General features: G+C 44.4%; 1 protein-coding gene across 2 annotated transcripts in view; it reads right to left on the bottom strand.

Annotated features, from left to right (window-relative positions):
• Positions 1 to 15,078, bottom strand: part of gpc4 (glypican 4) — a 43,046-nt gene that overhangs the window by 3,401 nt on the left and 24,567 nt on the right. Inside the window, exons 2-8 of one of the 2 annotated variants that reach the window (XM_074647935.1) lie at positions 11,419 to 11,577; positions 4,466 to 4,863; positions 3,428 to 3,593; positions 2,454 to 2,584; positions 2,217 to 2,363; positions 1,984 to 2,108; positions 697 to 869 (exon numbers count right to left, since the gene is read on the bottom strand). In XM_074647935.1, the coding sequence (XP_074504036.1) occupies positions 697 to 869; positions 1,984 to 2,108; positions 2,217 to 2,363; positions 2,454 to 2,584; positions 3,428 to 3,593; positions 4,466 to 4,863; positions 11,419 to 11,577 (1,299 nt within the window). Of the gene's footprint in view, positions 1 to 687; positions 870 to 1,983; positions 2,109 to 2,216; positions 2,364 to 2,453; positions 2,585 to 3,427; positions 3,594 to 4,465; positions 4,864 to 11,418; positions 11,578 to 15,078 lie in introns of both variants that reach the window. The other variant, XM_074647934.1, reaches the window with a different exon arrangement.

Here is a 15,078-nt window from a genome sequence, read left to right as displayed (position 1 = left end):
AATCTCAGAAAGACGACAACAAAACGAAGCATGGCTGATGGCGAGGAAGAGCCAGGCGAGCGAGAGGTTTTCAAGCCGCGTTTGAGGTCCAGCATGTGGAAACATTTTGGCTTTTGAAAAAGGGAGATGTTCTTGATAAATCATTCGCTGATTGCAGAATATGCAAAAGGCCAGATAAAATACAACGGCAACACGACCAATCCACCTACTGAGACGCCAGTATTACTGCTCTACCGTTTACATTGAAAATGAGAATAGAAGCAGGTGGTTAAACCACTGTTCATACGACCTGAAGAGAAGTTGGTTGCATTTTATTTTTTGTTGCACTGCCTTGAATCTTGAGAACTGAAGCAGCGGGTCCTGAAGTTGCACTTTTTAATCGTTGTGTTTACTTGTTTATATCCATAATTAATTTATTCCTGATTCCCTTACAAGGAAAAACTTTGAGGAATCCTGACCTGCTCTGTCCAGATATTTATTTCACAGTCACACTGACTGAATTTTTGGCAAAAACACGTTACTGTATCGATTTCAAGTCATTGAATCGTATCGTATCGCTCTAGATGAGCCAAATATCGTCCTCAAATCATATCAGAACCATGGAAAGTGATGCGTATCGTTGTAAAAACATATTGTTACAACTCTATGGGATATTATGTCAAAGAAAATCATAAAGACCGTTCTCACCATCCTCACCGTTATCAATAGAGATGTCGTTGCCGCTGTGTGCAGCTTTGAGCCAGCTCGTCATTTCCTTCAAAACTGCAATCTGACTGCGAATCACAATGTCTGGCTTTGTTATGTCCACTTCCACGTCAGGGTTTGATACCTGATTGGCCAGTCCGTTGCCAATGACAACTGACTCGTACCTGTGTAGAGTGAGAATCAATATTAGTCAAGATGTTGGAATATCTTATTGCTGTTGAAGCATCATTTTCCAAGATAGCAAAACATAGTATTGCCATGCTTCTTTTCCATATAAACATCAAAACCAACAGAACACTCTTCAAAAAATAAATAAATAAATAATTAAATAATTTAGGGCTGTCAAAGTTAACGCGATAATAACATGTCAACACTGATTCGTTTTAACGCCACTAATTGCTTTAACACATTAACACAACTTGCAATTTTTAGGTTGCAACAGGCTCAGTAAAGCTAGAGTGAAGATACTAGTATAATATGAAACTACAAAACCTAATGAATGTCCAACTAGCTTATCGGGAAGGAGGCTAAATAACGCTCCAAATTTATGCTAAATTTTGGCGAGGAAAAACTGGCATGGCCATTTTCAAAAGGGTCCCTTGACCTCTGACCTTAAGATATGTGAATGAAAATGGGTTCTATGGGTACCCACGAGTCTCCCCTTTACAGACGTGCCCACTTTATGATAATCACATGCCGTTTGGGGCAAGTCATAGTCAAGTCAACACACTGACAGCTGTTGTTGCCAGCTGGGCTGCAGTTTGCCATGTTATGATTTGAGCATATTTTTATGCTAAATGCAGTACCTGTGAGGGTTTCTGGACAATATTAGTCATTGTTTTGTGTTGTTAATTGATTTCCAATAATAAATATATGCATACATTTGCATGAAGCAGCATATTTGTCCACTCCCATGTTGATAAGAGTATTAAATACTTGACAAATCTCCCAACATTTTGAACATATAAAAAATGTGCGATTAATTTGCAATTAATTGCGATTAAATATTTGAATCAATTGACAGCCCTAAAATAAATAGATAAATACTAATACATCTAAAATACATATTAAATAATAAAAACATTAAAAAATAATTATAATAATAATAATAGATATCAAAACTAAAAAAAGCAATATTATCATGACAATAATAATATTAGAAATAATAATATTACTTGTATGACATCACGTATATTGGATTATTTTATGATAATTCAAATACAGTAAAATGTAGATTCTATACGTGTGTGTGTGTGTGTGTGTGTGTGTGTATTTTACCTGCTTTTGGCTGTTCCATTCCAGCACTCGTCCCCAGGTGCAATCCTCTCACCTGCACACACCGTCTCTGGCAATGTGGACCAGAACTTCTTTGCATGTTTCAGCTTCTTCTTCACGTCAATTGTCTGCATTAAAAAAAAAACACATTAATTAAAATAAACAAATGAGACACGACTACTCAAAGGAAAGCAGCAGTGGTCTGGTTGTGTGCTCTGGTTTTCCCTAGTCCTTACCAAACGATCTAAACTGGTCCCGGCAGCGGTAGTGGGCCTGGCGTCAGGACTGTAAGGGCGGAAGCGGCCGTTGAAGCCTGTATCTTTGATCGAGCGTTTGGAACGGAAGGCCATGCTTGGTTTAGGCTGCCCACATCCTTGGAAAACCTGTCAGAAATGAACAAGTATGACTTAGAGGAACTGATCTCTTCATTTCTCATGTTTCTTTTTAAAAATTGACTGTGAAATGATACTGACTTTCTGCGACACTTGCATGCTGTTCTCCTGCATGTTCATGATGGCGTCTGAAATCTTCACGTCGATGGGATCCATGACGGACTCAAAATTAAAGGGACCTTCGAGCCTGTCGGCCAGACTGAGCATGGCATCTAAAAAAACAGAACAGAAAAAAAGAAAATTACAAAAAGAACGAGAAATGGATTCATTGTGGAATACAGTATGATTTTCTTCAGTGAAGCTTGACGTTACAAAAAGCTGCCACTAGGGGGAGGCACATGACCGAGAGTAGGGGAGCGCTGACCAGTGAAACGCTCAGGTTATGGCAAAGTAAAGCTGCTGCAGAAACCAGACGCCTCCACAGACAGGAGCAGTGTCAGCAGCCAGGGACAGACGCATGTAACGGTGGTACACGGAGAATAAATATACTAAGGAGAACAGTGGATATATGCACCACCCTGGACGTAATGAAACTGATCTGGGTCTGTGTTTACACAACACAAGAGCTGCATTCATCCCGCACAACATGTACAACACCTCCCTCTCTCCATTTACTCATACAACATGCTAAAGAATGAGGGACGTGCTTGTACATGATTTGTTTTTTACAGTAAACAGTGTTCCTTTGTTAAACAGGTTCTAAACTGAAGTGTAATAAAACCACAAAATAGACCGGAAAAAACATATATATAGAACTCTCATCTAATTACCACAGTTCCATCATGTCACCAATCCCATCATGTCACACTGGTTTCATGCCCACAAGGGTTAAGAGGAGTGCATGCTTAGATAAGACAGATTAGAGCCAACTTTAATGATTCTTCGGTGAAACATGAGCACAGCAGTGGCAACTTGTAAAAGAACACAGAAGCAGGGAGTTGTATAAATCTACTTTGTTGCCAAATCAAACACGTTTGGTTCTGGCAGGGTGCGCTCTCGGTCAGGTCAGGTTACTTTAATAATGGCTGCAGAAGGTGTCCTTGATGGTCGCTTACCGAGGAAGTTGTTCCATTCGGTGTCCAAGTCGGCCTGGTTGGCCAAACACCCACGCAGCACGTTCAGGCAGTAATTCCCGCAGGGCTTCAGGGCCACTTGGCCCGAGCAGTAGGGACAGTACAACATCTTCATGGACGCTCGCACACAGCTGGGAGACGCGCTGACCTGGAGGGGGGGGGGGGCGGTTAGCATAGTGTTATCATTTCACCACAGCAAAAACACTTATCCAAAACCGCCACAGACACATACTTAGACTGCAGTATAATCTAATCATTAATGAATCACTCACTGCAGTGGAAAAACATGCCATACCAGAGCAGTCAACGGGGTTTATGTTATCAGAGACACTGTAATGGAGACAGTTTTTCCAAGAAAGATATGAAACACAGAAGGGAGGGCTGGACGGAGCTTTCTGGAAAAACTGTCCGGTAGTAGACTGACTGATAGCCTTTTTGGCTGGACCGCAGAGAGCCAGCTCTACAAACGCAAAAGTCTGTCACTGACTGACTGAGTGATGAAGTGAAACGATTGGTCAGCCGAGTGTTGGAGTTTCCACATTGGCCGTCGCTCTTTCAAAATGAAAAGGCGAGGAATAGTCCTTTATGCAAATGAGCCTGTCCAGCGCGACGCGTCCGGCTCACAAAACTAGGCGATCTAGTTCTAAAATGAAATAAGATTCAGCCGTGGCATCGCCTGTTTCTCACTTAAAATGTTTTCAGAAGTAGATTTCGGTGGATTGTTTAGACGGAATAACAGAAAGTTTATGAGCATGTTGTTTCCTGTTTGAAACGGCCAACAGAAAACCAGGGACCAATCACGCGCATTCCACGAGAGGGTACGTCATCGCTTGATCTGCCAATTGAGTGGAGCAGCGCGTCTCCTAGTGTCCTCGTCAGACCTGGTGGACATGTACCGCTGGATTTAACATTAAAGACATGACCACTGACTATCTGTATAACAATGCAGTCATTATACACAGATTATACACAGTCCAGCCATATTGTCTTGTTTTTACTACACAAGCACCTCTCACTTACCATAGAAACTTTATTGACCACCTCCGGCATGAGCGTCAGGCCGCGCATGAAGGTACGCGCGGCGACAAAGGCCCGCGTCAGCTGGATGCGGAGCTTGCGGGGCACGTCGCCGAAGGGCTGCAGCTGCTCGGTGTGCCGGCTGACGCACTCCATGTAGGCGTCGCTGAACTCGTACTGCACGTTGACCAGCCGGAACATCCTCTCCAGGAGGTCGTTCCAGAAGTCCGACAGCATAGAGTCCAGGTTGACGGCGGCGCTGCCGGAATTGTAGTACCGAGTCAGGGACTCGAAGAAGTTCTTGAACAGCTCCGCGTTCTGCACGTACATCATGCCGTACGTGCGCACAAACATGTTGTGCAGCGAGACTTCTGCGTTTTTCAAAAGCTCACGGAAAAACTCTGCGGAGACAAGAAAGAAAGGAGGGGGGGATTAGGGTGATGACTAAAAGCTGAGGCTGCCAAAGAGACAGAACAAACAATTTGACATTGTTAACATTTCATGTCCGTCTACAGGGAGAGATTTATCTTAGAGATGTTACAAAGGAAATTGAGTTTGTATGATGGACTACATATTACTTGGGACATCATCTTTAACTCAGTTACTTGTGATTTCACTTGTTTGGGCACGGTAAATTCACACTTTGTATGTATCCTGTTACAAAACATAAGGCAACACACAAGCACATTGTGAGGTTTTCATCATGTTATTGCAAACAGATTCCAGCATGACCACAGTGTATGTAAATATCTAAATTATTGCGGTTGTCTGACAAAAACGAACGTTTCAAAAGTGCAATATTGCTGCCAAAAGGCTGTATCTGGCACTTTCTGACTCTGCTGCTGCCACCGTTTGAAATCAGAACGATGGTTATTCCATTTCACCTGTGCCCCGTGTCCTGACATTTTGAGTATCTCAACAGAAACAGCTTAAGCATAAAATCTTGGATGAAAGGCAGAGGAATGTATTGTGGGGAGGGGGGCTGTTGGAAATGAGGAGATGAGAGGAGTTGAAGCAGGAGGGGTGGAAGGTGGAGCCGGAGCATCTCTGTCAGGCTGAACGAGCGGCCGAGTATGGGAGCGACGGACTCGCCATTCAGCGGAGACGTCTCTCCACATCAAGCCGCTTCAAACTGACCACCATCAATGGCATTTTTCCGTTGTCACATTCCATTCGCCTTCCTTTCTCCCGGCTTGTCTTGGACTGTCCTTCAGAGGCATTTTCAATAGGATTACTGAATAATGCGACCCCCCCACCCCACACCCCTCCCGTATATGGACCTGTACCCCCCATCCAGCCCTGCAACTCCCTCCCCTCCGCTGCTTTCACTTCATCAGTTCCTTCAGAGAGCTCTCTTCACTAGAGACAGGGAACAATGACCTACTTCATCCTGAGGAATGTCCATCACCCCCCTCGCCGCTTTCCCCCACCCCCAATAATCCAGGCCCCCCTCTCCCATGGACACCCCCCCCCCCACCCCACCTCCAACTTTCTTAATCTGAACAAAATGAGAATTCCTTAGAGTCTCTGAAAAATGCTTCACCTTCAGTCTCGCGTGCATGCAAGCATACACTCACCCCCTTTCACTCATCTCTTCTTCTTTTCTTTTTTATCCGCTCTCCGTCTCCCCCTCGCTGCTCTGTGCGCACAAAACTTGTGTCCCGCTGCAGTTTCTCTGGGTGCCCTCTGCTCGGCTTTGAAATGTAAAGTTCCCATGCTCTCACAGGGGGAGTCACTAAACGCTCCCTGCCACCAGTACACGTACACACACACACACACACACGTACACACACACGTACACGTACACGTACACACACACACACACACACACACACACACACACACACACACACACACACACACACACACACACACACACACACACACACACACACACACACACACACACACACACACACACACACACACACACACACACACCAAGTAGCGCTGTCACTTCCACTTCAGACTGACACACTAAAAAGAAAAAATGAGGTAGGGGAGGGGTGAGGGCGGCTTGGGGCGGGTTAAGTTGAGGGCTTTTTTAACTCCAAATCCCCACTGTGTCGCCAAGGATACCGGAAACACTGCAGCCCCCTCCATTTACCTCCCCGCCATCATCGCCCCCCCCCCCCCTCCTCCTCCAACACACACGCATACACACACAAAGCCAGGGGAGAGGGCACCAAGTTCCACGCTCCATTGACAGAGATTAAAACAAAAGGGCCACCCCCCCGTCCCTGGAATGTCATAGTAGCCACAAGTTTAAAGTCAGTGAAAGGAGACGGAGGAGGTGAAGAGGAGGAGGAGGAGGAGGAAGAGGCACGGAGCAGGAGGACAACCCGAAACTTCTCTATTTCCTTTCTGCAGTTTATTAGAGCGGTAATGCCTATATGCTAAACAGATAAGCCCTGTAATGAGTTTGGACAAACCCACTGGTTAAAAAGAGAGCGGCCTGTGTGGGGTGTGTGTGAGCGTTGGCGGCGGGGATGGAGGGGGGGAGGGTGTTCTTTGGCCCGAGCCGAGGGTCTGAAGTATGAGCAGCATTACACAGGCATCTTGCATTGTCATTAAAAACAGTTTATGACACGCAGCCGCCTGCCAACAGGCCGAGGAGCTGAACACTCCCTCAGGATTTTTTCCATTAAAAAATGCGCCTGTCGCTCAGCCAATGGTCTGAGAGAATCTGGGTGAAAGGTTACGCTGGAAGAGAGAGTGTTCGCTGTAGCGAAATGCGAGGAAGAAGGACAAGTCCTGCCTCTGTGCGTCTTTTCCCCGCTCCCTCCCCTGTCATCATTTCCACATGTTGCAGAGAAGGCCCTAAATTATGAGCGATGATCTGAGGCCCAATCCATCACGGGAACAGAGGAGCTGACCGATCTCCTCCCACTCCTCCCTCCTACTTCCTCCTCCTTCCAAGGAACTTCCCTCTCCTCTCTCCCCCCCCCCAGCACCCCCCACCCGTGTCCCTATAAACTCTGCTCCTCCCAATCCCAGCCCAGGCAGTAATTGCATCCTATTTGTGCCAATTAGTCCCTGCGCTTCTCCCTTTTCTTACAGGATGGGATTCTGTCCCTCCTGCTGTTGGACTCCAGAGCTTCGGATGGATGTCTCTGTGTGTGTGTGTGTGTGTGTGTGTGTGTGTGTGTGTGTGTGTGTGTGTGTCTGTGTGTGTGTGTGTGTGTGTGTCTGTGTCTGTGTCTGTGTGTGTCTGGAGACAAGGGGCCTTAATCCAAGAGCTTAAATCCCAGACATAGGCTCGCTCTGCTGGATGGGGTCAATGCAACAGGACAGACAGGCTGAGGCCAGGACAAACACACACAGAGAGGGGAGAACTATTTCTGGCCCTGGTCTTAATTGGCCATGACTCCTAGCTCCAGGCGCATGATGAGAGCCTGCCTAATCACATACACTACTTCCTGAGTTTGTTAGTGTGCGAGTGCATGTTGTTGTGTCTGTCTCCATGTACAGTTGCAGCTGTGTTTACGCACACATGCGTCCCGCAGCAATTAGCAGACGTCATCGGCGTGACAGTCCTCTTCAGCGGCGGTATGTATACAATAGGCACTTCCTGTGACAGTTTCACCGAAGGGAAGTGGCTCCTTCAGGGTGTCTCGACGTGACAACGGGAGGAAACAATAGGACGGCAACCCGAGCCCTGTCACCGTATCCAGTGAGAGAGACGGTCTGATGTCCCAGGTGGAAGAGAGCACAGGAGGTCTTTGTAAAGAGATCCCACATCTAACAGTTCAGACAGCAGCAACCTGCCTACAGTGATGAGGGACGGGGGACGGGGGGTTCACTGTCAGCTCGAAGACTGCCCCCTCTTGGTCAAACAGATGACCCTACAGTTATGACTTTTGCATGATCAGTCTGCTGTAATGATTGCGTTATGAACATTTTAAGCGGCAGTAGGTAGAATGTTTTTGGCATCATTGGGCAAATATTCCATAATAACCTTTCAGCATATTGTAATTCAAGTGTTCTGAGAAAAAAACAGACTTCTGCACCTCCTCATGGCTCTGTTTTCAGGCTTTAGAATATCTAGCCCGTGACGGAAGACTTTGGCCAATCACAGGTCATTTCAGAGAGAGAGCGTTCCTATTGAGCGTTCCTATTGGCTGTGCTCTGGCTGGTGGGCGGTGCTTGGTATTTCCTCAACAGCTCTCAACATGGCTGCCAGGTAACAAACTTTCTCATTTTACAGCTAAACAGTACACTACAAGATGATTCTGTTAACATTTTACGTGAGAAATAGACATTATAGTAACAGAATATTGATTCTTATTTGATCAGCGCTGCCTAGTTTGACCGTTTGATGGGAGTTTGCGAGTGATTGACAGCCGGCTCTAATAGACGGCAGACTCCAGATCAGCTCTGATTGCTTGTTTTCCTCCGGTCTGTGAAATCCTGCAGATGCCGTTAGGAGCAACAGAGGATACAGAGTCACATGATTTTTTCAGATTACCTGTCTCATGCACTACTCTGGATATAGTGACAATTTTATAAAAATCATATTTGCTCCAATTCTACCCACTGCTGTTTTAAAGTTGGATCTTAGAAGAAAACCGCGTCCTAAAACAGTAACAATATTCAAGCAACAGTAGAAATATGATATATTACTGGTTTAAACTTTGACATCAGATTGAGAAAAAAAACTCTCTCTGCTGAAGCCACAATGAAGTTTGACAGCAGATTTTTTTATAGCTATGTGTAAAATTGTCAAGACAATTGTGGTTCCAGTATCAGTTTCTCAAAATCAAAGAGCTCCGTATTAGTCTTGCCATTCTTCTCAGCAGGATCACATCCATTATTAAATGTGCAGACAATAAAAACGTCACCGCCTGTAGCCCCAACAGACCGAAGGCAAAGCAGCTACAAGAAATGTCAATGTATTTATTCAACCAGGAAATCGTTCTCTTTCTTACTGCAGCAAGAACTGCTACGTTGTCAGAAGTAAAAAAAAATATATATATATATATTAAAAGTACTAACTAAGGTAGATGTAGAAGGCCAAGTGAGGTATGGTTTAATTCATTTCAGATTATATGCGACTGTATAAGAAGAATTTTATTAAGAAATATTGCAAAATTTCCTAGTTAAATCAATAGACAAAATCATTATGTTCATAGACTGGGGGATAATTACGATATATAATTTGACGTAAAGGCAACCTGACAATTTTAAACAATGTAAAGCTGCAACGATCATTCTATTAATAGATTGACAGAAAATCTACAAATATTTTGAAAATCAAACAACCATTTAAAGGAACAGTGTGTAACATTTTGGGGGATCTATTAGCAGAAATGGAATATAATATTCATAGCTATGTTTTCATTAGTGTATAATCACCTGAAACTAAGAATGGTTGTGGTTTTGTTAGCTTAGAATGAGCCCTTCGTAACTAAGTACGGAGCGGCTCCTCTTCACGGAGTCCACCATTTTGCTCCGCCATATTTTCTACAGTAGCCCAGAACGGACAAATCAAACACTGGCTCTAGAGAGAGACTTTTCGTGTTTTTACGTTGCCAAGGTAGCTCTCCGACACGCTTGTGAAACTGCAGTAAAGTGAGCTGCAGAGTGCAAAGCTGTGGTACCGCTAGACGCCGTCTGACTTCCGCTGCTCCTAAAGTAGTGTTATTATGGTATGGATGACCTCTGCACGAGGCGAACGGCGTTACCGCAGTTTTGCACTTGGCGGCTCACATTACCGCAGTCTTGGAAAGGGAGGAGTGAGCGGAGGGGTACTCAGTTGGTTGCAAACTGCAACCACACCACTAGATGCCACCAAATCCTACACACTGTCGCTTTAAATAATTATTTAAGCAAAGATTCTACCACCATTTCCATTACTACTATTCTTTTCACAATTTGTTGTCATTTTACAGACCAAATGATTGAATGAGAAAATAATCTGTAGATTAATCGCTGAGAATAATTGTTAGTTGCAGCCCTAAAATAACGTCACAGAAAGCACCGGTTGAATTGTGTAAGAAAGCAGCGAGGACATGAGTGTGGAAGACAGAACCAAGCACAGATACATTAGAGAGATGCATGCAGTGATCGACATGATGAACAGCGAGACATTGTGTGTGATGGAAAGAGAAAGTAAAGGTCTGAGGGGTTTTTTGGGAGAGTGAGGCATGAGCTGGGGACAAAGGGCAGTAAGAGAGGAGGAAAAAGAGGGGCGGGACGGCTCGAGCAGCCACTGCATTCCGACACGTCACATTCCTGTTCACATCTGGCTGCAATACACACTCTCCTCGTTACTGACTATCCCTCGCTCCCTTTCACGGACACATAAGATCTGAAGGTCTCTGACCCGCATACGCACAGGAACACAAACGCATCAAACCACGCACATAACCGCCCTTAACAAGCAAAATCCCAAAGTATTCAGAGACTTGAAAATCAATCTTTTTCAAGTCCATCTGTTTTGCAGTCCTTCTCTTCCAGCAGAGCTGCTGTGGTGACACGGTCGGGTGGCTGAGGGCAGTCAAAGTTGCCCCGCTACCCCTCGGTGACTCAGCACTGCCGCATGTTCCCATGCGCTCCCACCCTCAGAAAGGGAAACCCGATCCCAATATTTACAGGCATACACACATGTGCTCGCACACACAGAGGAACAGGAAGTACAGAGAAGACTAAATCTGAAGATGTGTGTGGTCCCGTCTGGAAAGTGTGCACGTCTCTCTGGAGAGAAAGGAAGCGGGTAGTGGAGGGGGGCGGATGAGGCGGGGAGGGAGCTGAGACGTTGAGAGACAGGTGGACGGGCCAACGGACACAGACTGACTGTCTCCGCTCGGGGCAGTGCACTGGCAGGTGGGAGCGTCCGTCAAAAAATCATGCAACACAAGCGCTGCTTTGGGGACACTGGGCCGGCGGCACAACATAGTCTGAAAAGTGGCTGGTGTGCATGTGAGTGTTTGTTTGTTTGGAGTGTGTTTGCTTACTGTCAAAGTGGTCGTGCCTCTGTCTGAAGGTGGATTGTAAGTTGGTGCTAAGCCTGGAGACGGGAGCTTTGATCTCCGTGTGGCTCTGCTGGCTCAGCTTCTCCTCCATCTCCACCGTGCAGCAGGAGAAGCCCTGCGGACACACTTTCAACGGGGCTCCTGGAAGAGACGAGGAGAATACACCGTTAAACACCATAGACACAGGAAACGGGCATCACAATCACATCAATACAACATCAGTTATGTTAGAATAAAAAGAACACAACAGTAGGACTCTAAAGGCAATTTAAATACTTTAAGAGCCAGTCAGAATCTGTACACCTGCAGAGCGGCTTTGTGAGGGTTATATATTAATCAACTGAGCCAACTGGCTGACTTTAGTGGATATTTTACTTGCTCGAAACACACGTGTATATCGATCATTAACACAATACCTTTCAACTACTGAGTAACAACTTCACCCCTCACCAAATCAAATGCACCTTGGCTGTGAAAACCCCCTTAACTGCACTTAAGTGGATTAATTGCAACACTCAGCTCAGAGCAGTCTTTAGCCGGCCACTTTATGGAGCCTTGCTCTTATCCTGGCACTTCCCTGTCCTGATTGATAGTTCAGTGCTGTAGCTTTCTCTGAGTGCTGTGTCCTTCTGAAACACAGACTTTTAAGAGGAGAGGATTAGCTCCTCTCCCACTTTGCTGGAGAGAACTCCAGCCATGTGAACATTGATGCAGATAAATGTAAAAAGGCTTTTTCTCCCCTCTCATTTTGGCTTTGCATCAACACAGGGTAGCATTTCAACAAACTGAAAAATGTATGTAAGAAAATGACAGTTCTGTCTGTTGTATCGTGATGATTTCCATGTGACCTCTGACTGTCACATGATTCATTGTTGAATTGGTGATGCTCTCTTTTGTAATCTGTAAACAAACACTTTGAAGACAGCGGGGAAACAGTGTAAAGCTGCTCGCTTAAGTGGCCCTCGCATGCCCGGAGAGATGTGAAGTGTTTTTCTGTTTTGGAGCTTCAGTGTAGTTGGAAAAATGTTCTGAAAAATGTAGACGAGAACTTCTAACTGTTTAAACATTTTCAAACAGATCTGCATTAGTGTTGGGCCGAGCCAAAAAATCTCAACACAACCTACTCTCTGAGCTTTTACTCGAAACCATTATACAAAACCTAAATACGGTCTTTGATAAAACAACGAATGCCAACTTTGTCGAAAGTGAGTTTAACGTCCAATTAAAAGGAGGGTCAGGAGAGGACGAATGCAAAGTCGCAGCTGCAATAATGTTTTGTTTTAAACGTGGCTGGTGGAATTCAGGCGAACACAGGGATCCTTTCAGTGCATCGAGGCACCAACGGCCTGTTTGGTTTTCCCCACCAGCTCGTGCTCACTGACTCGAGGCCTGTGTGCATGCACAGGTCACTGCTGCTTGCGGGACTTCCATGTTATACATGGACTGGAGCTTTAATATTACCTGTAATGTTTTACAGCATTTATTTACCCCAGACCATAGACTGTATATAAGAAGTGGACATAGTTTTTGTGACGTCACCCATTGGTTTGTGGGCTACGGTTTTGAAGCCTTGAGTTTGGCGTTATGGCCGTCACCATCTTGTTTTTTTTGTAACCAGAAGTGATATGAGTGGGTGGAGTTAAGTACAACCGATGCTGAATAAGACATTTTCAAGCAACCAAAAATATACAATTGACTTTCATGACCTGAAAACGCACTGTGAAAGAGTTAAAGTTGTAAGACGAAAACACGGACAACTCCCACACAGAACAACGCCGTGGTAGCGACCTGTCAATCACAAGGTAGCCATGCCCTAAAGCAGGGGTGCCCAATACGTCGATCGCGATCTACCGGTCGATCGCAAAGGTAGTGTGGGTAGATCGCATGGCATTAAAAAAAAAAAAAAAAAAAAAAAAAAATTACATTTTTTTTTTTTTAAAATAGACGTCAGCCAACAAATTGCAACACTTCACCTGAACTCATCTGGAGTGGAGGATGAGATTTTGACACTACAAGCTGACATTCAGTCCAGGGCTCATGGACAGTTCTGGAACTTACTCACAGAGGAAAAGTACCTCAACATGAGGAAATGTGCTACCTCCTTGACTGCATTATTCGGCTCCACTTATTTATGCGAGTCAGCCTTTTCCCACATGAAGATTATTAAGTCCAAATACCGTTCCACCTTGACTGATGATCATTTGGAAGTGTGCTTGAGGCTGGCTATCAGCAGCTACTGTCCGGACTATGCATCCCTGGCTGATTCCATTCAGTGCAAGTCATCAGAGTAAGGTAATGACAAAAAATGTACAGAGTTATATTGTACAATATGGGTTCATGCAGTTATGCAAGGTACACCAACATATATTGTACATATAAAGAATACTCAATATATTTATTAATAAATATATGTTTTGCATTTTTATAGTAGGTAGATCATTTTGACTTGGTCATTTTATAAGTAGCTCGCATGCTGAAAAAGTGTGTGCACCCCTGCCCTAAAGCATCCCCTCATTTATGGTCTATTTGACTTTAAATGGGACCATAATTTACTAAATGAACATCATGCTGTATTGAAGAAGACTTGAAACCAGCAATTGAGACCATAAACTCATGTTTACAATGTTTACTGAGGTAATAAATCAAGTGAGAAGTAGGCTCATTTTCTCATAGACTTCTATACAATCAGACTTCTTTTTGCAACCAGAGGAGTCGCCCCCTGCTGGCTATTAGGAAGAATGCAAGTTTAAGGCACTTCAGCATTGGCTTCACTTCTCAGACCCCGGAGGTAGCCCACTGTCCCAGACTAACTGAGCCTAAAGAGATAATGCTGACTCTCGTTTCCACATGGTATGTGCAATGAAATGTGTTACATATGTTTCCTTTATATGAATTGTGAACTAAACGGGCGTTAGCGGCATCTTGTAACTTCTATAATCAATATCAATAATAGTGAATTTCTTAATTTTCGCATTCCTTATTTTCTTCTGAACAGTTGTGAATTGTTTCGTGTGTAGGATCTGGCGGCATGTAGCAGTGATGCTGCAGATTGCAACCAACTGAAACTTCTCCCGTTTGCCAAGCCTTTAGCAGAACTACGGTGGCAGACGCAAAAACGTGAATGTTCCTCTCTAGAGCCAGTGTTTGGTTTCTCTGTTCTGGACTACTGTAGAAACATGGTGGCCAGCTCTGTGAAGAGGACCCGCTCCCTATGTAGATATAAACAGCTCATTGTAAGCTAACGAAAACATGATTCTTATTTTCAGGTGGTCATACACTAAAGAATACATACTTGTTAATATTATATTCCATTTCTACCAATAGATCCCCCTAAATGCTACAAACTGTTCCTTTAAAACATTAATTATTTCACCTTTGAAAAAAATGCAACTTCCTCCAAGTGACAACAAAACTACAAGCCTCTTCATGCTATTTATTGGTGAATGGATTTGGTAAAGCTTACTGCCTTTTCTCACTTGTATTCCAGCTCTGTTAGCTTTAAGCATGAACTAACTTTCTATTCCATTATTTATTGGGTTGAACGTTGCTGTACTATTTTTGGTTCAGGTTGTTACAGTTCCTCTGGTTTGATCATCAGTATGCAACTGTGGGGTTGCGTCTGAAATTCCACACTAACATGCT

Source organism: Sebastes fasciatus, chromosome 10, assembly GCF_043250625.1.
Source record: "Sebastes fasciatus isolate fSebFas1 chromosome 10, fSebFas1.pri, whole genome shotgun sequence".
NCBI classification, from domain to species: domain Eukaryota; kingdom Metazoa; phylum Chordata; class Actinopteri; order Perciformes; family Sebastidae; genus Sebastes; species Sebastes fasciatus.
This window is presented reverse-complemented; position numbering and strand designations above follow the sequence as displayed.